Source organism: Apus apus, chromosome 1 (assembly GCF_020740795.1).
Source record: "Apus apus isolate bApuApu2 chromosome 1, bApuApu2.pri.cur, whole genome shotgun sequence".
NCBI classification, from domain to species: Eukaryota; Metazoa; Chordata; class Aves; order Apodiformes; family Apodidae; genus Apus; species Apus apus.
Window position 1 is genome coordinate 127,337,899 of NC_067282.1, and position 25,827 is coordinate 127,363,725.

The window sequence follows — 25,827 nt, forward strand, 5'->3', positions numbered from 1 at the left end:
GAGGATAACGGCAAGTGAATGGACATTGAAGATGTTAAAAATATGAACAGGAAAGAATAAAAATATATCAGTCAGGAAAATATACAGGCCATTGTATTTTTGGGAGGAAAACCATCAGACATCAAGTGAGAGGGAGCTTGGAAAGAAATACAGCTCTGAAGGTTGTAGCACATGGTGCACAGAGGCCAGCTTCACAGAATAAAAGTTGGAAGCACGTTTTGGGATAGTGATGAGAGGCACAAGTCTGGTTATGGTAGTGACTGTTGATGTCAATTCCTGATCTTTCCTCTAGAGTTACCATTCCTGAAACCTAGAAGTTCAAATAATTTCAAACCCAATATGAATGTGAAGAGTGATTCACAACATCCCTTCTTGACTAAAGAAGTATTTTTCCTTGGTGTGGACCATCTCTTTATACTCCAGTTACAATACACTGTACTTCCTTTTACTGGCAGGCAACTGGAGTCCCTAGGAGCAGCTCAGTTTCTAGGCAGTGCTCAGTTTCTACCACATAAGGTAAAAATCTGGAGTTTGGAAAAATAGGACTTTTGCTTAGTGTTTCCTTGTTAGCTGTGGAGTGGGCTTAGTGCACTTACCAGCAAGCCCAGAAATTATGAATCTTAGAAACTATTTCCCCTACCTCCTTTCTTCTGGGTATCACAGACGTATCTGCTGTAACACAAGACCAGTGAAGGATCATTCTTTGATCCTGAAAGTGAGTGGAGTGGTGCAGATCCTGTAGATACGCTGATCTCCTCTCTCTGGTTCACCCCAGAATACCCAAACCATGTACAAAATGTTCCTGTTACCAAAGTCGTATTTTGTTGGTACTTGTAACCAAACATAAAGTATTTAAAAAACTAATATTTTAAAATACTCAGTTTTAAATGCTACTGTACTACACTTGTACTGTTAAGCTGTGCCTATGTATTTACAGTGCATACTTGTAGTTTAGCCATGATGAACAGTGCAAGGTGCTCTTTGCTCCCCTCTTCTTTATTTATTTTTAATGGCTTTAAAATGAGCTGTGCAAAAATATCATCATAATATCTTGGCTGTGGTCTGAGCAGTGTTTACAGCCAATGGACTGAAAGTGCTGAGTGTGATGGCATGCAAATCCTGAACTGCCCTACCTTTTTTTCCTGGCATTTCATACTGTAAGTAATTTGATGGCAGTTGTTCATTTGCTGTTACACTGTTTACTGGATTTCAGAATACAATCTGCTATGTTCTTGACAGCTTATTTTTTTCTTTCCCAAGATGAATCTCATTCTGTCAATTTTCTATCCCTGTTTCTATCCAGAGGTTCTTTATTTTTCTTTTCGCCAGTTTTTCCTAAAATTTCAACAGAAGCATAATCTTTATGTCTTGGAAAAATGCTTTTGTCTTCACTTTGTTAGTGTTTATGAAAAAAGTAAATTTTTTTTTTTTCCCTCAAAACAACTAACCTGATGTGTTGCTGGGTTTCATCTTTTTAGTTTTGCTTCCCTGTTCTCCCCTCTGTCCCCCCGAGGAAACCCCCTCAAAAAAGGTTCTGAAAGTCTGAAAGAAGCAGGAGTATCTTAGCACAGGTGAGCACAGTTTTTTTTATATGTCAAGAGAAAAAGAGATTACTCTTTTCCATTTGAAGGTCAGCTTTTTGACATGTATGAAACAAGTAACCTATTGACACATTTAAGTTGCGTATTCTTGGAGCTGTCAAAAAGCTTACCAAAACAAACTATTCCTTTGCATATTTTTTTTTTTTATTATATCTTTGTATCTTTAATGAAATATAAGGCATCTTATTTTCTGGCTTGGCCTACATAATTGATAAGGAGGTGCAGTGTTTTGCATACTGAGTTATCTCTACGTTATCATGAAAGAATAGTTGAGGGATTGTTCTTAGGCCTTGGAAGTTAATGAAAGGACAAAGCTGTTTGTGGCATGCTATTAGACAAGGTTTTGGTAGCAAGGGGCTTCTGCGAGAAGCTGCTAGAAGCTTCCCTCATGTCCAACAGAGCCAATGGCAGCTGGGTCCAAGACAGACCTGCTGCTGGCCAAGGCTGGGCCCATCAGCAAGGGTGGTAGCACCTCTGCAGCAACGTACTTAGAAAGGAGGAAAAAGCCTGCTGATCAAGAGCAGCTGGAGAGAGGAGTAAGAATATGTGAGAGCAGCAACTTTGTAGGCAGCTAGGTCAGTAAAGAGGGAGGGGGACTGGGTGCTCCAGGTGCTAGAGCAGAGATTCCCCTGCAGCCCATGGAGGCCCAAGGTGGAGCAGATATCCACCTGCAGCCTGTGGAGGACCTCATGCCAAAGAAGCAGGTGAACATGCCTAAAGGAGCCTGTGACCCTGTGGAAAGCCCCAGACCAGAGCAGGCTCGTGGCAGGACCTGTGACCCGTGGAGAGAGGAGTCCATGCTGGAGCAGGTTTGCTGACTGGACTTCTGACCCCCCCACACTGCAGCAGTCTGTTCCTGAAGGACTGCACCCTGTGGGAGGGACCCGTGCTGGAGCAGTTCTTGAAGAATTGCAGGCCAAGGGAAGGACTCATGTTGGCGAAGTTTGTGGGGGACTGTCTCCTGTGGGAGGGATCTCCAGTGGAGCAGGAGTTGTCCTCCTGAGCAGGAAGGAGCGGCAGAGACAGCACATGATGAACTGACCATAACTCCCATTCCCACCCACCCGTGCCACTCATGGGGAGAAGGTCGAGGAAATCCTGGAGTGAGCCTGAGCCCAGGAAGAAGGGAGGGCTGGGGGAAGCTGTTGTAAGGTTTCTGTGTGATTTCTCATCACCCTACTCGGATTTGCTTGGTAATGAAGTGAATGGGTTTCCCCGAGTCGAGTCTGTTTTGCCTGTGACGGCACCAGGTGTGTGATCTCCCCCCGCAGCCTCTCCCTGTGCTTTCTCTCTCGGGCCCCTGAGCAGGGCGCTTTGGCAGGCACTGGGTGTCCAGCTGGGGTCAATGCACCACACACACCTAGCCCCTCTTTCCCTCGTGCTGACCAGAACACACCGAGTGTCAGTTATTCCCCTAGGGAAATGTCTCTGGTAAGTCTTACTCTCCAAGTTGTGGCAGGTATTCTATGGGAAAGTTCTAGATGATGCAGGCAGGAATGTAAACAACTACAGCTTTGGCAGTGATTGGGACATGAATGACCCTGTGCCTTGACAAAGCTTTGTTTACAGGTGTGGTTGAATCCCATGATTTTTCTCTACAATGAGCTTACTGGTCTTGGCCAGCATCAAGTTTTGACAAGGGATTTAGCTATCAATTTGTGATAAACTGTTGCCAAAACTTGACTTCATTCACTATGGTCTCTCCAGTTGCTGGCATTTAGACCTCCAAGCACACAAATGCACACAGGATAGAGAGGTTTTGGTAGTGGTGAGCTGCAGGAGTGACCTGTGTGGGAGAAGGCTGTGAAGGACAGTACACCAGTCACAATTGCTTCCAGCCAGCTCAAAATCTGATGGAAAATCCATTTTAGTGTATTTTTGTATTTTTGTTTCATTAGATTCACAGTTCCCTAGTTGCTAATGACCATATGTCCTGGTTTCTCTGGGGTCAAAACACCGGCCAGCCATGGATGGCAGACCATTGGTAGCCCAGAGTCAGCTGGCAGCTTCAGTCAGGGAAGCCAGCCCAAGCTGACCAACAGATGTATTGCACACCACCTACCTCATGGTCTTTATACAAGAGGCAGAGTGCTAAGGGTGGGGAGGTTGGTTTCCTGGGGCTTTCTCCCTTCTGGCCTTTTACTCCTGAGGTCTAGACTGAGCATAAGCTTACCTACCATATGTTGGTGTTCGTATTAGTTTTGATATTTAATTAAATCTGCTTATATTTCAACCCACAGGTCTTCCCAATTCTCCTTGGCTGGGGAGGGACCACTGGGTGAGAGAGCAAACTGCTTCAGTTTAGCCCTAGATGCAGGTTGAAAAAAGACACCAGGAAATGAGGAACTAGCTTGCAGTTTATTCTAATTGTCATTGTGTGTACATGTGCTTTGGTGCATGGCAGACTTTCTGACATCTACTCAACTTCCTACAGTGCCATCCCAGGTGCTCACTCAGTTCACATGATTCATTACACAAGCCAATGAGAGCTGCCTGCCTTCTCTAACACTGGTAACTGGTACAGATACATATAAGCATGCAAATAGAAACACGGATAAGCTGCACCCTATCATCATCAGTTCTATGACTCATTGAAGTCTATTAGTTACTTCATCTGAGCAGTCTTAGCTTAGTCAGTTTGAAGCAGTGCTTCTGGAAAGGAAGACTTAGTGCAGACCCAAAACCACAGGCAAACTCCAGCTAGCAGCAGAACACTGACTTTCTTGAAGCTTACAATGGCACGCTGGAAGAAGCCGGGTACAGTTGCACTTTTAATCATGAATACAGGTTTTGTGTGTTATATTGTGCACTTACTGCAAAATCAAAGACAGGGAAGACTTGATTCCTTGGAAGTTAATTCTCGATCTCTGAACCAAGAAAATAACATCCTTCAGAGATTGGACCATTTGGACTGGAACATTAATAACCTTTGTAAGTAAAATGCCATACTGCATAGCTTTTTGAGGACTGGGTATCTAGATTTCCTGAAGGACAGAATAATAGGTAACAGTGATAATGGTTGCCTTTATTGTAATCTTAAAAAAGATTTTATAGCTTCTGTACTTGCATACAAAACAATAAAGTCTTTCATAGTCACTATGGGGTTTTTTTAATGCATATTAGACAGCTCCTGACCCTGAACTCTTTTAGAAGTATTAAGCAATTTTCAGGTGATTATAGCAGCATACTACTATCTGGCAGCTATTATTCCTGTCATTATTTTCTTTGCCATAAAAAGCTGGTTTTGAGAGAAACATTTCCTCAGTCTCTGCTGTATAGGTGAGCAACAAGGGGAAATGTGACTTACTCTGTTTCTTTCCTCTGTGTATCTTGAGTATAGACACAATGGAGTTGCTGTGGGGAAAAAATATTGATGAACTCTGCATCATTTGCTTGATTGGACTGTGTTCTCAAGCAACATTAGCTGAAATCTGCTGGCAGCTCTCTTTCTTCTTTTCTTTTGACTATGTTTTTGGGTATCTGTTGTAGATTGGGTTGTTGGGAAATGGGAACAATAAAGCCATCTGAATAAGGGCTGAAGAATCCACCTCTTATTTCTTTTAGAACCCTTGAATTCCCACTTTTTTGATGTCTTTTGAATTTCATCACTTTGTAGCAGTGGCAGAAGGGCCCTGCTGCCTGGTATTGCTTTGACTGTGGTGGTGTCCACACCTCCTCACATTAGAGCTAGATATGTGCTAGGGGGAACAAAAAGATAAACTTAGAATGCCTTGACTATCCAAGCCTGAAACCAGCTGTTTGAAATCCAATTTGGGGCAATCCTGCCCTTGGTGAGGAATTTTCTATGTACAGTTTGGTCAGGTTTTATATCCCTTATGCCGTAACATCACTGTTCTTGCTGAGGGAGTCTTCATTAGTGCCTATTCTCATGGACATCAATAGTTGTGCATAGTTTTTGTTGATTATTTTTAGAGCTATTTGAAAGAAAACTGAAGTCTTCATGTCAACACTTTGTCATGGAATCACATAAAAGTTGATGTTGGAGCTCTGGACCTGTGGAGGTGGTCTATTCTAATTTCCCTGCTCAAAGCATCATCAGCTACAGCAGGTGGCCCAGGACATTGCCCAGTCAGGATTTTAATATCTCCAAGGATGGAGACTTAACAGCCTCTCTGGTCTATGTGTTACAGTTTTTTGTTATTCCAGCAGTTAAAAAACAAATTAAGAAAAAAATTAAATTCTTATGTTTCAATGGAATTCCCCGTATTTCAATTTGTGCCCACTGGTCTTTGTTACTCCCTCTCATAAGGTATTTACATGCATCAGTAAATCCTTCGCTGTGCCCAGGTCTTCTCAGGCTTTCTCAGCCTCCTTGTAGAACAGATAACTCTAGTCTCGTAATCACCTTAGTGGCTCCTTGTAGGATTTGCTCTCTCATGCTGAGGAGGCTAGAAATGGACAGAGTACTCCAGGTAGGGGAGGGATCACCTCCCTCGACCTGCTGTTCCTAAAGCAGCCCAGGATACTTTTGACCTTTGCCACAAGGGCACACTATTGGCTTGTGTTCAACTTAGTGTCCACCAGGACCCTCAGGTCCTTTTCTGCAAAGGTGCTTTTCAGCTGGTGCTGGTCTCTGGAATTGTTCCTCCACAGGGGCAGGACTTTCCACCTGCCTATGATGACCTTTATGAGATTCCTCTTGGCCTATTTCTCCAGTCTCTTCAGGTCCCTTTGAATGGTAGCAGGACACTCTGGTGTATCAGCCACTCCTCATGGCTTGGTATCATACACAGAATTGATGAGGGTGCACTCTGCCTCATTTTCAAGGTTATTACAATATCAGAACCATTATCAAGCCCTCGACTTTGTGCTGTTGCTCACAACCTTCTGATCCTGGCAGTTGAATCCCCCTTGCTATCCACTTACCTAGCACATACTTCCTCAGCTTGTGCGTGAAGATGTTGGGAGAGGCAGGGTCGGAAGCCTTACTGAAGTTTAAACAACATACACTTGTCCCCTTCACCAAAACAGTAATTTAATTGTAGAACACTTTAACTCACACAGTTTTTCTGTGCCTTTTTAATATGGCACAGTCCGATAATGTAAACTTAACAAGGCCTTGAGAGATTTGGACTCACCCTGTTCAAAGTTTTCTGATAGAGCAGAAGTCACACAGTTTTTCTGTGCCTTTTTATATGGCACAGTCCAATAATGTAAACTTAACAAGGCCTTGAGAGATTTGGACTCACCCTGTTCAAAGTTTTCTGATAGAGCAGAAGTCAAAACTGATTACAAGCTTTTCAGGATGTGCTGCAAAAGGCTTGTTTATTGTGTTTATCTTCAAGAGCAATATGCCCTAAAAAACACTCATATAGGCTATCTGTGTCTTTTCTTTATGGCACAATATTTTGTACCTAACAAAAACCTGAGGGCTCACCCTCTTCAAGTCTTTCTGAGCAGAAGTCAAAAGATTCCAGTAACCTTGTTAAAGTAGATGACAAAGGGCTTATTTAATGTCTTACCTTCAAGATAAATACAGTTTCAACAACCTTACCTAGGTAAGAATTCTACTATGGATCCTTAATACATTTATGTAACTTAAGCATAACATAATGGAAATTATTTAGGCCTGATTTAACAATTTGTTTGTTGCCTCTACTCCCAGATTTCTCTAATGATGCCAGTGCAGTGTCCCTTGCTGTGCACTTGTGTGATTGAGAGCAGAATCTGAAGCAGAGTATTGTGAAATGTGGTATTTAAAAACTGTTCTTTTGTAGGAGGGATGGCCAGATGCTACTCTTACATGAATACCTGCAGTATCATAAGGAGAACTTGCTCAGTTAGTATGATGGAGAGTGTTCTCACTTGCTGTTATAATCAATCCTTTTTTATTTTCAATCAGCAAAATCAGTGGAAGGATTCCACGAAAATATAAAACACATAGAGCATGGTATGAAGCTGCAAGATACCTCCAAGACTGCAGAATGCAAAACTGATGATTCAAAGGTGGAAAAGAAGATTGTACACCATTTGTTGTACCCAGACTCAGCTTTGTTCAAACGCTGGGGTGCAGATTTAAGTGAAGAGGAGCAAACTGCTGCACAGAATCTGTTCTTAAATTATGGGTATAATGTTTATCTCAGTGATCATCTGCCTCTGGATCGACCAATCAAAGACACCAGATCTCCCAGGTGCAGTACATGTCGTCTCTACATTCACAAGGAGAGCTGAAACTGAAAGGAAAGGGATTCACATTGCTTTGGACTAAGTTAAAATAATCCATTAACAGATCCCAGTTTGTGTTCTGTTTCAGTGGGTTTTTTGCTATAACTTTCTTCAAATCTTGCTCAGACTTGTAATACTACACAGACTCTGAAAAGAAGCCGTAGTGTAGAGAAGACACTTAGGAAAAAGAATATAACGTTATCATTATAATTGATATAGGACTTCTAATAACCACTTAAAACCTTATTAGGAACAAATATCTATTTAAAAAGTAAGCAAGATTTTTCTGTATAATATGATAAGGTTCACAATTTATTGCAAATAGTAGGCTTTACAGGAATTAGTTGGTGTGAATGTAGAAGAACGTCACAAATATACTGCACACCTACACATTTGTACCTATTGTCTACTTGTACTAAATCTGCTGGAGCATTTCATAAAAGGGTGTGGGGTCAGAGTGGATTGCAAACTGAGTGTGAATTAGCAATGTTGCACTTGGGAAAAGTGCAATTGTCTTCCTGGCAGCACTTCGAAAGAACCAAAGAGCAGGTTAGGCAACTGGCTCCTCCTCATACTGTTTGGATGGAGCTGGTTGCATCTAGGGGAGACAGTAATATGCTCCCCTTTACAGGGGGTGTCCTCTGGGTCTTGGATCAAGGTTTATGTCTGGCACAAAATGGCAGTTTCCATACATTTTTCAGTTCATAGTGTCTGAAGTAGTGTGAGGGCTGTGCCGTAGCTTCCAGAGTGAGTTTCAGGGGGCTTTCTGTGCCGCGTGTCTTGTGCTGCCCTGGTGTGGAGTTGTGTGAGGGTATAACATGGTGAGCCAGCCACAGATCCTTCTGAAGGAGAAATTCCAACAAAAATCCATTCCATTCTTGCACTGTTGCCACTGTAGTGGCCTACTTGGAGCACGAGCCCACGAGCCTGGCTGTCCGAGAGCTTTGTTGTGCAGCTGCAGAGCTCATGCCGTCTGAGCACTGCTTTAACCGGCACGTTTCCCGGGGAGGGAACGATCAGGCTGGGAATCCAGCTATGCACTCTTCTCTGCTCTAGGGGGAGTTAGTGCTTAGCGCTGTGAGGTGCTCACTATCAGCCCCGTGGCCAGGGTGTTAATTAGCAGAGCTGACAAGTATCCCAAATACATACTTAAAAAAAATAAAATAAAAAAAATACAGTAAGCAGGTAGTCTAAAGGTATTCAAGCTAGCACAAAACAAGTTTGTTTCAATGATGGAAGCAATTTATTCTGGGATAGCATGAAGTTCCACAAATCTTACTCTGTAAGATTTTTTTTTAAGCTTTCAAGAATTCCTAAAGAGCACCCTTGTCCAGGTGAATCCTTCTCCCGTGTCAGTTAAGTATAGCTAGACCTATTTTGTTGTTTCTTCACGGCGCATTCAAAGGGATTATTGTCTAATTTGCTTTTGTCTTCTGTCAAGTTTGGCTATTGTCATCTCCTTCTGTAAGTGCAAAAAGCCAAATTGCACTCACAAGTCCCACTTTCTGGCTGAGTCAACTGTATTCTATAGTTTCAGTATTTTATGAGCATTTTGGATTGACCATCAGTAATTTTTTGTTTTTATTGTCTTAACGGAAATTTTAACTTTAGCCAAATGTTTTATGCACATCCATAATGCAACTCAAATGAATAATGAACCTAGATTTGATAATTCCTTTGTTTCTCTCTTATGTTGATTTTCACAGTATGTTCTAAGCCCAACATCCTAGTCCTACCTTCTTGCATCTGCCTTGCTCTCTGACTTTCTTTAGAAACTGCTCTAAAGTTGTTCTTCTATTACAGCTGCAAAATGAAAACATATCCAAAAGACCTTCCAACACTCAGTGTTGTACTTATATTTATGAATGAAGCACTGTCAATCATCTTACGTGCAATAACTAGTATAATAAACCGAACACCTGCTCATTTACTGAAAGAAATCATCCTGGTTGATGATTACAGTTCAAATGGTAAGTGACTGAGGGAAGGCAGGAGTCTTGCTAATTTATGCTGCTATTGTGATAAATGTTGGTGGCCTTTTGGGTACACAGAGAGTACACCACTCAAAATTTAGAATTAAATTTAGTACAGGAAAAAAAAACCCACAAAACAAAAAGCCCCTTAATAGCCTGAAAGAATGACAGCTAATGAGGAATGGGATGATGCTCTGTAAGTATTTTAAAAGGTTAAGAATTGATGCAGGAGAGTATTTATCATCCCTGGCTCATCAGACACAGTGCCAAATTAAGACTATGCTAAGCAAACTACCTCTGCATGTATCTGAAATAACTTCTTGAAGAGTGATGTCTTGGGTTGTGGAAAAATCTCCTAAGGGGAGCAGTGGGTGTATCATTACTCTTAAAATGGAGCTGAACAAAGCATTGTAAAATCATGTCAGAAAGTCATGCCCCTGATCTTAAGGGTGTTTTTTTCCCCCCCTTGCTTGACAAGATGTGTTGCATTTCTCATTTTTTCAAGGCTTTGTAGCTACTAGAAAAGCATTTTGGTTTGGGTGGAGCCGGAGTTTAAGTGAAATGAAGCTAAGAGGTCCCAACTTTCTACTCCTCTTGGTGAGGGAGTTGGCACGCCTACAGATTCTGTAGGAACATTTCATGTTTTCAGGGCTTGTTTATTTCCTTTTTCCTTTGCATATGGTAGAAAACACACAGAGAAATTACTGCAGTAAGACAGATAATTGGTTGCTGTTAGGGTACACATTTAATACATACTTGTGTACTTAGCACAATTTAGAAGCCATACAATAGCACTATATGTAAATGGAATTTAGATAGTAAATTGAGCTCCTGGAATGGAATTTAATTTTAAAAATAAGCCTCTTGAATTAATGAATGCCTGAACACTTCTATCTGTTCTATTGTGAAGAATAAATCTGGTTTTCATCTGGAACTGGGAGAATCTAGAAAGCCATTACCTGCATGATCTTTTTAATTTCTTAATATTGATTAACTCTTTTTTTTTTTTTTTTTTTTTTTTAACATTACAATGTGGGCACTGGTTTTAGATGATCTGAAAGGACCTTTGGAAACACACATGAAAAATTTTAATGCAAAGCATCCTGCACTGCTGAAGATCGTCAGACATCAGAAAAGACAAGGCTTAACACAAGCCCGGATTTCTGGCTGGGAGGCATCAACTGCAGATGTTGTTGCAATTTTGGATGCCCATATTGAAGTGAACACAGCATGGTAGGACTATGAAGGTTGGGTGGTTTCTGAAGTGGATAGAGGGAGGTGGACAAGGAGTATAACTATGTAGCTGTACCCGATATCCCATACGTAGTTCTCCTGTCTGGCCCTCCTTGTGTTAATTACCAGCTGCCAAGTCATTTATTTCTGAGACAAAAAGGGAAACAATTTTTTGAAATAAATAGCAAAGCAGATGGGTAACACTGGGTAAGCTGTGAGGAAGAGAGAAATGCCCATCTTGTCTGTACTTTTATTACGTTTATAGGAAAAGAAGACTTCACACAGAGAAAAAATGTAAGAATTATGCAGATTATTTAGTTGCATGCCAGCAGCTTTGGCCCTTTATAAGTATATTAGACAGCCATAATACCCAAAGACTTTTAATGGGTTTGATTCTTTCAGCTTTGGCTAATATTTGTTTACTGTTACTTGTTAGTTTGATAGTGCATTGTAGTTCTGTAGGACCATTTTTGCAAAGACAGACGAAACAAATGGCTGATGATGGATTACCTAGGGTTATCATTACCTAACATTCTGTTAGGTAATTTTGTCTATGGTGCTGTTTTTTGTGAAATCTCTATGTTCTCTCCCCTCTGGGTTGCTGAATTCAATGGCTGAGTTTTGACTATGTTGTCTCACTTTCTGGGAGCAGGGTTCTTCTCCAAACCCTTCTCAGGCCAAAATAGTTCTTTGTGATCCAGATCTCTCCTCTCTTGATAATGCACTAACACACTCTAGCTCTTACAGTCTTAAAAGTAGTACTGAAGTCCTTTAGTCAAGGCTTTCCAGACTTACAGAAATAAGCTGGGTTGTCAAGAGTATGTATGGAGAGATAAGGACAGTTCCTCCAGGCCTAACCCAGGGGTCCAGCAAAAAGACTGTCTCCATAGGAGTCAGATACTCTCTGACCAGGTTCTTTTAGATACTTCACATGAGGTGGGTTTAATGTATTAATATTAAATGTAACTTTTTGAAATTTTTTGACCTTACACATGGTTTTTGGTTTAGAAAAGTGACACAACAATATACTGAAATCACAGCACAAGCACCACAGAGCATTTGCAGTATACCATTGAGTCACAATACACATGTGATTCACATTACCACTATCTATATGCTCACCATCAAGTTGCTGGGCATCCCTGGTTGCTGGGAAGGAATACATAGGTTGAAGCCATCTCAAGTACATTGCTCTCTTTGAAATTCATTTTGCTGGGTGTTCAGTTTTTATACTCTGTCTCGGGCTGTGCCACATATACATTTCCCCCATGTTGGTCCAGCTGGCTTGGGAAAATAATACTTTCTGTTGATGATTTTAGGAAGGCCACGTACATAACCAGTTGCCCCACTCAACTGATAACACTGTTTAGTTTCCCACAGAGGCCATCCTCCAGTCTCCTTAGTGCTGGGTCAAATTCAGCTTCCTTTACTGTCATTTACTACATTCTTCTCTGACCTTTTTAAGCACATCATCCTTTCCTACCTTCTCTGAGCCTTCTTCCATTGTAGGGATGACACTGATCTGACACAACCCTTCCCTCATGCAACAGCCATGCCATCAAAGCACAGGGAAAAGAGCAGGAATTATCAATCTCAGGGCTTACAGCACCTTTCAGGGTGTTCTTCCCTTCCTTTTCCTTCCTTCTAGTCTCTTAGTGTAGATAGTGAAGACTCCCTAAAGCCTGCAGGAAGCAGACCCAGATAGCAATAAACCCAGCAAGTTACATGTGAAACATCTGGCTAATACGATTAGTGGCAGTCAAAATGCAGAAGCTGTCTAATAGATTCGAGAACTGAGCAATGGCATTAGTAATTTGGGCTACTAGTACTCCAAGACTGGCATATAACTTTTGGTAGGGACCAAAATCAATGACTTAAAAAACCTTGGGTAACCCAGTTTTAGAAACAGGTGGTAAAATTTAGTATTATTCATTAGATTTCCACTTTTTCAAGCTGAATAGACTCTGTTAATTTTGTCAGGGCTGAACCTATTTTGTCTCGAATAAAAGAGGACCGCACAGTTATAATATCGCCAGTATTTGACAACATTCGTTTTGATGACTTTGAACTTCTTCAGTATTCAGTGGCTGCAGATGGATTTGACTGGGCGCTCTGGTGCCTCTATGAACCTTTACCAGCTGAATGGTATGCTCTTAAAGATGAAACAGCTCCTGTCAAGTAAGTAAGAATAACATTTGAGAGTGAGTCAAGATGCATGATATGCAACATAGAGCTAGCAGAGGAAAGATGATGTTTCATAAGTGGTGGCATAGATACCTAGGAAGCACATTATATCTAGACAGCTGGTTTGAAAGTGTGAGTTCTTCAGCAGATTGAAAAATCTCTACACCGGTTGCAGAGTTGTATTACAGAATCTGCCCTATGCTGATACTTCTGTCAGATTTTCAGGCAATTTCTGAGTCATTGATTCCTTAGCTAGGAGTGTAGTAGTGATATTTATTGGCTGTACAAGCTGAACTGTGGTCCCTCTCCACGCTTGTCCAACAACATGGAGTGAATCTCACAACTTTGCTGGACAATTGTGTGTCTGAGCTGTGAGGGCTCACATGGATTTAAATTGTCCGGTTCTTTCTTTGGAGTTGTTGGAGTGACATATGATTACAGTGATCCTGAGCAGCCTTTTACAACCCTTATCACTTGTGTATCACACAAGCAAGAGAAAGGCATGAACATAGTACACACAGGTGTTATAGCTGAAGTGACACCTTACTGCTAGGCTTAGGATCCAATTTATCTGCTTCTGTTCTTGCTGCCTTTATTTAACTGCTGAGATTAGTTTATGTACTATGTTACCAGCAGCCATCTGTGCCAAATATATAAACGGATTTTTCCTTGTTCTACAAGGATGTCAGATGTTGACTGTCCCTTAGCACTTAACAGCCATCTGTCAAAAACCTAACAAGATATATGATCTACTGATTATAATTTTCTAGTCCTACCTTTGTATTGGATTTACGTGGCAAGCTTTTGGTGGTGGGGGAAGCTGCAGGAGTGACTTCTGTGAGAAGAAGTGAGGGCCTACCCCTATGTTGAACACAGCCTGTTCCAGCTGACTCCAAATGGACATGGTGCTGTCCAAAGCTGAGCAAATCAACAATGTTGGTGATGCTACTGCAACAAGACAGGGTGAAAAACACTGTGCAGCAGTTGTGAGTGAGTGGAGTGAGAAAGAAATACAAGAAAACCAGCTTTGCAGACACTGAGATCAGTCAAGAAGGAGGAGATGCTCCAGGTGGCAGAGCAGAGATTCCGTTATGGCCCATGAAGATCATAGTGAAGAAGATCGCCCCTCTGCAGCATGTGGAGGACCACACTGGAGAGATATTCACACAGCAGCCCATGAAGGACCCCACAGCAGAGCAGGTAGATATGCACTGGAGGAAGATGCCACCTGTAGAGAGCCCAAGCTGGTGCAGACTCCTGGCAGGAACTTCAGCCTGTGGAGAAATGCTCAGGCAGGAGCAGCTTTTCTGGCAAGAACCACAGCCTGTGTGGGACTCACACTGGAGCAGTCTTCTGAAGAGCTGTACACTGTGGAAAAGGACCTATTCTGCAGCAGTTCTTGAAGAACTGCTGTCCATGGCAAGGACCCATGTTGGAGTAGCTCATGAAGGACTGTATCCCATGGGAAAACCCTATGCTGCAGCAGGGAAACTGTGCGAGGAGGAAAGAGCAGCAGAGATGAAATGTTATGAACTGACTAGAACCCTCATTTTTCAACCCTGTGTTCTGCTCAGGGCAAGGGGCAGAGGTAGAAGAGTCAGGAGTGAAGTTGAATCTGGAAAGAAGGGGTGATTGCAGGAAGGTGGTTTAGTTTTGGTTTTGTCTCTCTCACTATCCTACTTTATTTTTAATAGCAATAAGTTAAACTAGTATTTCCTGATGTTGAACCCATTTTTCTGGAGATGGTAACTGGTGAACAACCTCCCTGTCCTTATCTTGACCCATGAATTTTTCAACCTATTTTCCCCTGTCTTGCTCGGAAACAGGATGAGAGCAGCTTTATGGGCACCTGGTGGCAGCCAGCCCAGACTAACCCACCTTACTTATTTATATAAAGGTCTTTAACATTTACTGTGTAGATCCTGAGAAGTAAAAGCACTGTGAAAATATTAGAAAATAAAGTACTGTGTTTGTCAGGTGGGATGGCAGATTTCATCATTAGTATACTGCTACACCTGGTAGACGAGCGCTGGAGATAAGGCTGCACAGATAGCTAGAAGGAAGTGGGGGTGAAATTGACACCTGTATTATATATAGATTATATAGTGAGTGTTAATGATTTGGGAAGAGAATGGAATGAGGGCAAGCCACATGTAGGTTAAAGAATGTTTCATGGAGCAGTATCCACAATTCTTGGGCCACAGAGAATATCAAAACAGCACCAAATCCCCTTTAAGTCCCACTTTCCCTTCCTGTAGGGTGGATCCATCTACAGTGGTATTGGTCTTGCCAAACAATTACCTCTCTTTCAAAACCTCAATTGACAGCGATTCCACAATCCCCGCTGACAATGGACTTTAGTGTTTAAGTTTCCTTAATATTGGGTAAAATTTAATAATGTCCTACCTAATGCTTTCTTGCTGCAGTATAAGCTGATTTCTTCTTATTTTAAGTACATGAAAATTGTTGTTACATCTCCTTTCAAAATGGATCTAATTCTTTATAGAAACTAGATCATGCTTTTTAGCCCATTGATCACGATTATTTGCTGTTTTCTGGATTCTTTAATGTTTATCTATATGTTGTCCTGAATTAAAACTGTTAATCTGCATATAACTGCATATAACCAGAACCCTTCTGGCAGTTCAAGATGTGATTTGTGGGTAGCTGACATGACTTTATTTCCATCATTATTGCTTCTTCCTAATTTTACTTGTTTGGTTCTCCAGGAGCCCATCTATAATGGGGATTCTTGCTGCAGATAGGAAATTTCTGGGTGAGATTGGTGTATTGGATGGTGGAATGCACATATATGGAGGAGAAAATGTGGAACTTGGCCTAAGAGTAAGCCTATTTTTACCTCTTTTCAGAAAGACAGTGAAAATTAGTATGTGTTGGTTTGTTTTTTTTTTTTAAAGCACCCAGGTGACTGATTATTGCCAAAAGCATGGATTAATATTTCAAAACAGTTCTGTTTTTTTTTGGGTACTAAAGGCAGGTGATAGATTTCCAAAAGTGTTTAAGGCTCATCACCAGGCTTTTACTGATATTTCTTAATGATTTTGAATCCTGACACAGAACCAGCTTCCGTGCAGAAATACTGAATCTCACATGATGTGTTTCTCTGCAGAAGTTGAAGGTATAAGTCTCTTAGCTCTGCAGAAGAGTACAATAAAATTGATTCAAATGAAGTTATGTGTTAGGAAAAAAAACCCCAAGCAAACCAAAACCAGAAAGAGTTCTGTCTGGCCTGGAAAGTAATGTGTTCTTCAACTTTGGCTGCTTTAAAATCAAGAATGGAGGGCTTTTTTGTAGGTGGATTTTGTGGTTTTTTGTTTGTGTTGGATTTTTTTGCTTGTTGTTTGGTTGGTTGGTTTGGGGTTTTTTTGTTTGTTTTAGGTTTTTTTGTTCGTTTATTTTTTTGTTTGTTGTTGGTTGGTTTTGTTGTTTATGGGTTTTTTTCTTTTGTTCTATTTTTTTCCAGAATAATAACATAGTGCTTATCTGTACAGAGAAAAGATGGTAGGACACAAAACTTATAAACCTGTTAGCAAGACTTAAATATCTAGGAAAAATGGGTTTGATTGTTCTTCTCTGTAAATATGAAAGCTAAGGGGCTTTCAAAAAAGTCAATAACCCATTGCAACACAAACATGAGGAGGAGGTACTTCATTCTGCCAGTCGCAGACCAGACCAACAGACCAGGAGCAGAGCTCCTTCTAAAGGGTATTGTGGATGTTAGAAAACTTGTAGTAATTTGTGGAGACACTGAAGAGTTATGGAAGAAAAACCTACTCAGAGTTAGCAAACAAAAGTGAATCGCAGGAATTTGCAAAGTCTACTGACCTGAAAATAATTGGGGGCTAAGAGAGGTAACATATGTATTTGTCTTGTTCTTAACCTTCTCCAGAAATAAGTTTGCAGTCACTGTGGTCTACAGAGTACTAGGGTAAATCAACCATTGGTTCCATTTTGTCCTGTTCTTACAGCTTTTTTTTTGTTGTTGTTGTTCTGTTATCCGTTTGTAAGGACATAAAAGATAACATGGACAATATACACTGATCTGAACAAATAATGTAAAAAAGTCTAGGTTGGTTGTGGCTTTTTTTTTCTATAACAGAATAGCATACTTTGTGCAAAGAAGAAAAGCAGCAGTAATTAAGAGAAACATGAGGAATAAACAGCTACAGAGATGTAAGTTAGGGAATATCCAGCCAGAAAAGAACTGGTAGTAACAGACTTTGTATGAATCAAAAGTACTATGCAGCTGGATGGGAAAGGGTGGAACTGATGATCCTTCTCTTCTACTGCTAAGTTCTCATCTGGAGATGTGTTTTTAATTTTGGGACCATACAACAGGAAATATGTGAAGAAGTTGAATAATCTGAAGGAAAGGAAAGATAACAAATACTGTTCCTGAAATATGTGACATTATAGCAGGCATAGGCCCAAATTAAGTCTTTTTTTGATTTATAGAGGAGATGATTGAGAGGAAATATATAAAATCTTCCAAACATTCTAAATGCTATGTTAAGCAAAGTGCCTGTATGTGAGGCACCACACTGAGTCATGTGGATGTATTAACTCGGATGTATGCTGTACTGGAGATGCTGACACATTTTTCTATTACTCGTGGTAATCATGGCCAAAGACTCCATGCTTCAGATTCTGCCTGTAAGACTGAAATGTCACATCATCACCTCATGACTTTGGAGGCAGTTTGTGAATTAATGTTTCAGTTTCATTGCTTAAAAAACTTTTACACTTTCTTCTGTGTCAAATTGGGTGTATTTGTTCTGGACCTTCAGTACTTTTGAAGCATTGGTTGTAGCCTGCTTAGATATCTCTTTGAATTCCATGCAGATATTTTCCATGAATTTGTTGCATTGTTTCTTTCTCTTGAGTACTCTCTAGTGTGTAAGAATTTGCAGGATCAGTTTTGCTCTTGTCCCAGGCAATGTCACTGTTTCTGAAGGGTTCAGACCCATAAGAACCCCAGTATTTAGCAGTCCAGCTCATAGAAAGATCAGTTGGAAGCACGTGCCAGTTTGCCTCACTGCATTTATGCCAACTGAGTCCCTTGCACAGGAAACTGGTGGGTAGTTTTGTTACTGGTGATGTTAAAGGAAAAGAAGAAAGAACACATCCTTCCTCTCCTGGAGCTGTGTTAGGGCTACACATGGTACAAATGAAAGGTATTGAAAACTTATTTTCATTCACTTAAGCAGGAAATGGAGATTTGGATGTTGAGGGACTTGCAGTTCATCTGGCAAAGGAGTGGGAGGATCAGAAAGAGAGCACGTTACTAAAAAGTGCAAAGTGTTTGAATAATTAGGCAACTTCACCTCTTAATTCTTTCTTCTTGCCCTAGGCCTGGCAGTGTGGTGGTAAAGTAGAAGTGCTGCCCTGTTCAAGAATTGCTCATTTGGAAAGAGCTCACAAGCCTTACTTACTGGACTTGAGCATTGCGGTAAAACGCAATGCCTTGCGGGTAGCTGAAGTGTGGATGGATGAGTACAAGTACATGGTCTACTTTGCATGGAACCTTCCCATTGAGGTGGGAATCCAAAGCCTAAAGGTGGTCAAATAAGAGCACAAAAAGAGTGTGTGGTCACACAAAAAGAGTCTGTGGTCGCACAAAAAGCGGCAGATCTTCAGTATTTCTGAATATGTTTTTAACTTTTCTCTAGCACAAACTGTTGAAGATTTCAGAATTGTAAAGACCAGGTCTTTTGAGTATTGATAACTTCAGTGAATAAAAAACCCCTGCATTCATTTTCCCAGCCTGCACTTAACTGGATTTATGAATATTTAACAAAAGAAGAATACCCTCCCACCTCCTTGTATTTCCTTGAGTAGATATTGAATGGAATTTTTCATCTGAAAATGCTAGTCATTAAAAACCAAGCCCTTGGTAGAAATACAAGGACCAGTTTTAGCACTGAATGAAACTTGAGTAAAACCTGTTCATCTTTAATGACTCCTTTTCTCTGGGGGTGTATTTGAAACTCCTAATCTATCTTATTCAGGTTAGAGACTACATTTTACAAAACTGCTGAAGGACAAGTTGTACACTCCTGATGGGATGATTTCTGTCCAACTTTCTTGCTAAAGCTCTTCCACTTTGCATAAGAAGTTACACAGTATTGGAAACAATAGTTTGAATCTTGATTGTTCCCGTATGACATGAGTGTCACAGTCAACAGATTATTGACCAAACAAAGGTTGTTATAGGGCTCTGTTGTATTTTTCACTTTGAGCTAGATTTTTTTTTGCCAGTATGAAGCTTGCTCTTAGCCGTGGCTACTTTTGATATTCTTTATATTTCTGAAGTCATAACATGTTAGTTTTTCAGTAATTTATTGGTGCCTGCAGGCAAACACTGTCTGAAATTCTGAAGCTTAAAAAAATGTAAATTTTAAAAAACCAAACAACTTTTAAATATGTTTTTAATGTTATGAATAAACAATATGGATAAATAAATTTGTATTTCTTCCTGGTTTCTCAGATCACCTTAAACTCCTAAAATTATATATGTTGTTCTTGCAGAATCCTGGAGTAGACTTTGGAGATGTTTCTTCCAGAAAAGAGCTAAGAAAAAAACTGAACTGTAAGGGCTTTGACTGGTACATAAAAAACATTTATCCTAATTTAATATATCTTCCCAACATTGTTGGCTATGGAACAGTAAGTATTGAGCTGTTTTTTTTAGAATATGAAAGAACTAACACTACTGTTCTGAAGAGCTGTTGTGAACACTGTTTTGCTGATTTTGCTGATGTCTTTCTTAGAAACTTCAAAAAGATTGTTACACATCTTTTTAGACACTGAAGCTTTCTAAAGTATTTTTCATATTAATTGTCAATATAAAATTTCTAAACTGTGGTTATTGTGTGTGTACTGCTGGGAGCACAACAGTAGTTTGAGAAAGTGCTTAACATGCATTTTTTATTCATCTATTGATCAACAGGAATGGATCAATATCTTTTTGTAAGGCCCTGAAATTTTCAGTGGATATTTTTCTGCAGAGATTAGCAGGATAATTTGGAAAGCATACAGACATGAGTCAAGGTAGCATATAATACACTGGAAGTCAGGCTACTGATTGTGAAAGGCAGAACTAATCATTCAGGATGCAGTGGCTTCTTAATATAGGTAGGCATTTTCTAGACTCAAGCTTGCATACCTTGTTGGAGCTGTGCAGTGATGTTCACCTGGTCAGAGTTGCCTGGTGACTGCTGACATTATGCTACATGGCATAATGGCAGTGAGTCCCTGAAAGACCTTAGATTTGCTTTTACTTTTTGCTATGATGAATAATTTCTACCAAGGTAATATGAGATTCTAAAACCATACTGTATCTTTTCATTCCAGATTTGTTACAGGGCTCTAAATAAACTGACTTTGCTCTCAGGACAGTTTCTAAAATTTGCAGTGAGGTGTTGAAAACAGGATTGCTGTTCTTCATAGTGAATTTCCTGTTTTATTCTACAGATGAAAAACACACTGAAAGAAGACATCTGTATTGATCAAGGCCCTGTCCCTGGAAACACACCAATTATGTATCCCTGTCATGCATACTCACCACAGGTAATGCGAGCAACGGGTCAGATCTTCACATATGAGCTGTTGCTAACTGTTCCTTTCAGGCCTCCACAGGACCATGACATATGCACTTCAAAACTATTATCTCTGTGCTATCTAAAGTGGTATATTAACCTTTATTTTGTTAAATTCTGCTCCCCAGTGCAACTGCCATCAGAGCAGGTTCCTCTGGAGATCTAAGTACATTAAACTAAGCCTTGCAAAAAAATTGTGAGACCTCATGTTGATACTCATTGAGCTTGTTTATTGATGAATCTTGTTGATTGGGATGAATAGGAGAGAGACTGAGCTCTTCCTCACACCTCACTGCCCGTGCTATCTGTAGGAGGGAAGCAAAATGTTACTATTCCATTGTAAGCATCTTGCTTTTCTTTTTCATTGGAGAGCAGAAAGATGTTGCATTGATCCTGGTTTCATTACTGAGAGATCAGTGAATGCTGGTGCTGTACATCTGATACCTCTAAATGTCAGTTTTGGAACTGTGTGCTATCATCTGCTGATGAAATTTCACTGGTGTCTTAATTCACTGACAGTGGTGTCACCTTGCTTTCAGCACATCTTTTATCATAGCACTGGAGAAATGTATGTAGGAGGATTACGTGCCCGACATAATACAGTTGATAGATGCCTAACAGACCCTGGGAATGGGGACCTGCCAGTTTTAGAGCAATGTGATACAGCTCTGAATAAAGGCCTGAACTTGTACTGGGATTTTAAGCAGGTAGGTAGATTTCTATATTCCCACATTCCAATAAGTTTTCCCATTATAATGAATTGGTAGATGCTTCCCTTGAAAAGCAGTTTGCTTCTGAATAACATTGCCCCAGTTTCAAGACTTGCAGGTGCAACTTCAAGAAGCTGGTGGAGTCTTCAGGGATGTGTGATATTAAAAACAAGGAGTGGTCACACAATTAAAGCTGACTGAGTTACCAGAATTTAACCAGTTGTCACTTATTGTCTGAACTGTAACCACTTATTTTTTTCTCTGTCTTTCAGCCTTGCTGGAACCCGATGGTTTAAGCCTTTTGCTGAAGGGTTTAAGTATTTTAATTTTTAGCTGGGCTGACAAAGAACAATCACTTGCTCAGTTATCACAATTCAGCTAATGGGCAGGGAATGTGCAAGCCCAGTTGGCTCTGTTGCTTTTGATGGTCTGACTATACATTACGAGCTCTCTGCACTGTATACCTTCTGTCTTCCCTGACTCCTCGTGGGACCTACTGATCATAGGGAAAAAGCAGGCTGATGTCTTGTCCTGCTCACTCTCTAGTACCGTCTTCTGCACCAGAGTCTCAGGATGGAAATCCTTATTAGGAGATCAGGCTCGATTCATCCTTTCAGACCTTAGGTTAAAGCTGTTGACCAGAGCTTCCGTGCCCTGTGCACATTTCTCTATTTGTGCAGGATCTATGCCAGCCAATGCTGACATGCTTAAGATCCCAGATCCCAAGGGATATTTTCATAATCTGTATTCAGTGTTTCTGAATACAGAATATAATGCTAGCTTGGGCAGGATGAACAGACAGCAGCAATAATGATGGAGGGAGAGGAAGGAAAGGAAGCCATGCAGCTTCTCCCCTCTCAGACAACTCAAACCTTATTAGTTTTATGTAATTGAAAATTAATTCATTTTACATGCAATGTATGGGCCTACTTATTGTATATCTCTCTCAGTGAAAAACTAAGCAGGAGGCAAATCTTGTGAGAGCGTGGTAAAGAACAGAGGAATTGAATTGGTGAACCACAAAGGTTTCAGTGATATGCACCAAATAATACAGACCTACATGGCCTCCAGGGATTTCTCTATGTGGGGTTTCCTTTATCTTTAGTCTGGTCTGTAACCACAGAGCATAGAAACTAAGTGCCAGGAATGTTTCTGGAAGATTTAGACCCACCTTAAGAGTAAACCTTCAGCTCCTTCTGCACATCAAGCATTATCATAGTGAAACAACTACCTGCCTGAAGCAGTTAGTTAAGATCCTATTTGTTCTGGAGCCCAACCCTCTACAAAAAAATCTCATCTTCCTTTCCAGCATGATGAGTTGACTTGACCACACCCCATTTGCAGTAATTGGTACTGAAATATTGACTTAGAGATAAGAGATGAATATTCTCTTACCTGTTATTAGTTCTCTTCTTTCAAAACAGGATGCAGTATTAAAATTTCCTTATTTTTTGAACTATAAAAAAAGACCCCAACATCCCCCAAAAAACAAACACCACCATCCATCTCCCCCAAGTCCAATGAAAGAGCCACAAAAGAAACCTCCAAATATATTTTAATATGCCCTGGAGAATTCCATAAGCTGTCATGCATCATCAGCCTGAGGAACATGCAACATTTTTATTTCAGGTCTATGACCTACTAGTGTTTCTCAGACACATTTATAGAGGCCAAGAAAATGGCTTCCTGACTAAGTACTAAATTTATCAGCCCTCAGCTTCTCTCGTATATCCTTTCCTTTTGTAGGGGTCAGCTGTAATCAACAGGAGAACTAAAAGATGCCTCGAAATCACATCAGACAATGCAGCTTCATACAGACTTGTAGTGCAGAACTGCACAGGACAAAGGTGGAATATCCAACACACCGTTAAGGACTGGGGAAAGACAAAGGACCTGGAACAGAAGACACAGCACTGAAACCATTGACTAGATGTTTTTGCTTGAAAATTGCTACGTACACACTGTGGCACTGAAAGCAATGATTTCAAGAATTTGTTTACACAGGACTTTAAAATGCAGTAGTTACTAAAGGAGCTATGAGCTCATGCAAAGGTAGACGTTCATTTCATCACATTCTTGGGGCATCACCCCCCTGAGTTTCCTCAGTTAGGAGAAAGATTATCTTTACTCCTTTTTGTTAAATCTAAGAGTATTGCAACCCACTGGAGTTCCTTACGTTGCACATTGGAAGTGCCTGTCTTTGCTCATTAATGAAAGACCAGTGCAAGGTCTCTCACATTGGCATGTTGGTTAGACACGAAAATTCAGAAGAAACAAAACTGGATCTGACTTGCTCTTGTATACAGATCTTATCTCAAGCTTAACTGGACCATTTTTCTGGTCTTGTGTCGTACAGAAAAATCAAAATTTCTTGTCAAGACGTGCTAATGCTAGTGGATGAAATTAAGTACAACAACATCCTTGTCCTTCTGTTCCTGTAATTTGCCTAGACAATTCAGTTTCTCTGTGAAGTTTATTAGACTGAGCAGTGTGAAACACTAAGGCTTTTTTATGTTTACCTGTATGACATTGACTTGTGCTAGCCAGCTAAAGGCATGGCTGAAGTCCCCTTGCAAACAAGAGGATTCAGCTCAGTGTTTTCTACAAACTAACACAAGGCTGATGTAACAGCATATGTCTATGGAAGAAACTGAGTAAAATGTGGCATGAGTTGCTAATGGAAGGCAACTTGCAGTTAGACATGATATGAGCTCTTGTAGAAGTAGGGTTAGGCAGAACTGGCTGTCCTACTTCTTCAAGTAGCCACTGATATGACCTATGCTTATTTGTTAAAGGGAACTCCTGTAAAATAAACTCTTGTAAACTGTACAGAGATAGAGCTTCAAGTGAATGTGTTACCAAAAGCGTGCCAAGCATTTTATCTGAATAGCAAGTGTATTCAAGGTTTGTTTGAGTATTTGTTTGAATGTCACCCAATATGATTTGTTGGGGTTTTCTTTCCTTTTATTTTTCTTTCTTTTTCTTTCTTTTTCTTTCTTTTTCTTTCTTTTTCTTTCTTTTTCTTTCTTTTTCTTTCTTTTTCTTTCTTTTTCTTTTTCCTTTCCTTTCCTTTCCTTTCCTTTCCTTTCCTTTCCTTTCCTTTCCTTTCCTTTCCTTTCCTTTCCTTTCCTTTCCTTTCCTTTCCTTTCCTTTCCTTTCCTTTCCTTTCCTTTCCTTTCCTTTCCTTTCCTTTCCTTTCCTTTCCTTTCCTTTCCTTTCCTTTCCTTTCCTTTCCTTTCCTTCCCACTTCTAATTTCTCTGTAAACTTGATGTGAACAATCTGGTGGCCTTGAAATCCAGAACTGGAATTGAGTAAGCTCTTCTTATAGGACAGCTTTTGGTCCTTAGGTTCTGTATTTTTCTGTTATGAAAACTGATCCTGAAAAATGCCACATTTAAATTAAATTGAATTTAAACTTCTGAAATCAACTTTTATCCCCATGTCCCAGGTCAAAGCCAAAAATACCAAATAAGAGGAGTGTATGCTCTGGTTGTTTTCTGCATCTTCAGCAGTGTGTCTAACCAAATTCAAAGGATTAGTATTTTGGCAAGCACAAAGACAATGTGCCCTCACCACCAAGAAGGCTAGTGGAATCCTGGGGTGCATGAGGAAGAGTGTGGCCAATGGGTAGAGAGAGGTCATTCTCCCCCTCTACTCTGCCCTGCCTGGTGAGGCCACATCTGGAATATTGCATCCAGTTCTGGGCTCCCTGGTTCAAGAGAGACAGGAAACTACTAGAGAGAGTCCAGCAGAGAGGAACAAAGATGACAGGGGGATCGGAGCATCTCCCTTACGAGGAAAGGCTGAGAGAGCTGGGACTCTAGACCAGGGAAGAGAAGGCTGAGGGGAGACCTTATGAATGCCTCTAAGTATCTACAGGTGGGTGCAAGGAGGATGGAGCCAGACTTTTCAGTAGTTCCCAGGGACAGGACAAGGGTCAAAGAGCACCAGCTGGAACACAGGAAGTTCCATTTAAAGATGAGGAAAAACTTCTTTACAGTGAGGGTGACAGAGCCCTGGAACAGGCTGCCCAGGGAGGTTGTGGAGGCCCCTTCTCTGGAGATACTCAAGACCTGCCTGGATGCAGCCCTGGGTAATGTGCTCCAGGTGATCCTGCTTTAGCGGGTGAGTTGGACTGGATGATCTCTAGAGGTTCCCTTCCAACTCTCGACAATTCCATGATTCTGTGACACGGTAACATTGGAATTTTGCCAGTACAATTAAAATAATAATCTGGCCTGCTAATGATGATGAACAAAAAGTGTTCAGGCAATCATTTTTCCATTGACTCAAAATGTAGTGGACATTTAGACAATTTTG

The 25,827-nt window shown here is 40.6% G+C and overlaps 1 protein-coding gene across 1 annotated transcript in view; it reads left to right on the forward strand.

Moving 5' to 3' along the window:
* The window catches only part of GALNT8 (polypeptide N-acetylgalactosaminyltransferase 8), a 29,704-nt gene extending 5,148 nt beyond the window's left edge, over window positions 1-24,556 (forward strand). Inside the window, exons 2-11 of the mRNA XM_051634351.1 lie at window positions 7,465-7,753; window positions 9,591-9,757; window positions 10,810-10,993; window positions 12,974-13,171; window positions 15,907-16,021; window positions 18,549-18,734; window positions 19,727-19,864; window positions 20,672-20,767; window positions 21,336-21,503; window positions 23,253-24,556. Coding sequence (XP_051490311.1) covers window positions 7,515-7,753; window positions 9,591-9,757; window positions 10,810-10,993; window positions 12,974-13,171; window positions 15,907-16,021; window positions 18,549-18,734; window positions 19,727-19,864; window positions 20,672-20,767; window positions 21,336-21,503; window positions 23,253-23,423 — 1,662 coding nt within the window. The 5' untranslated portion in view covers window positions 7,465-7,514 and the 3' untranslated portion in view covers window positions 23,424-24,556. The remainder of the gene's footprint in view (window positions 1-7,464; window positions 7,754-9,590; window positions 9,758-10,809; window positions 10,994-12,973; window positions 13,172-15,906; window positions 16,022-18,548; window positions 18,735-19,726; window positions 19,865-20,671; window positions 20,768-21,335; window positions 21,504-23,252) is intronic.
* The last annotated feature ends 1,271 nt before the right edge of the window (window positions 24,557-25,827 follow it).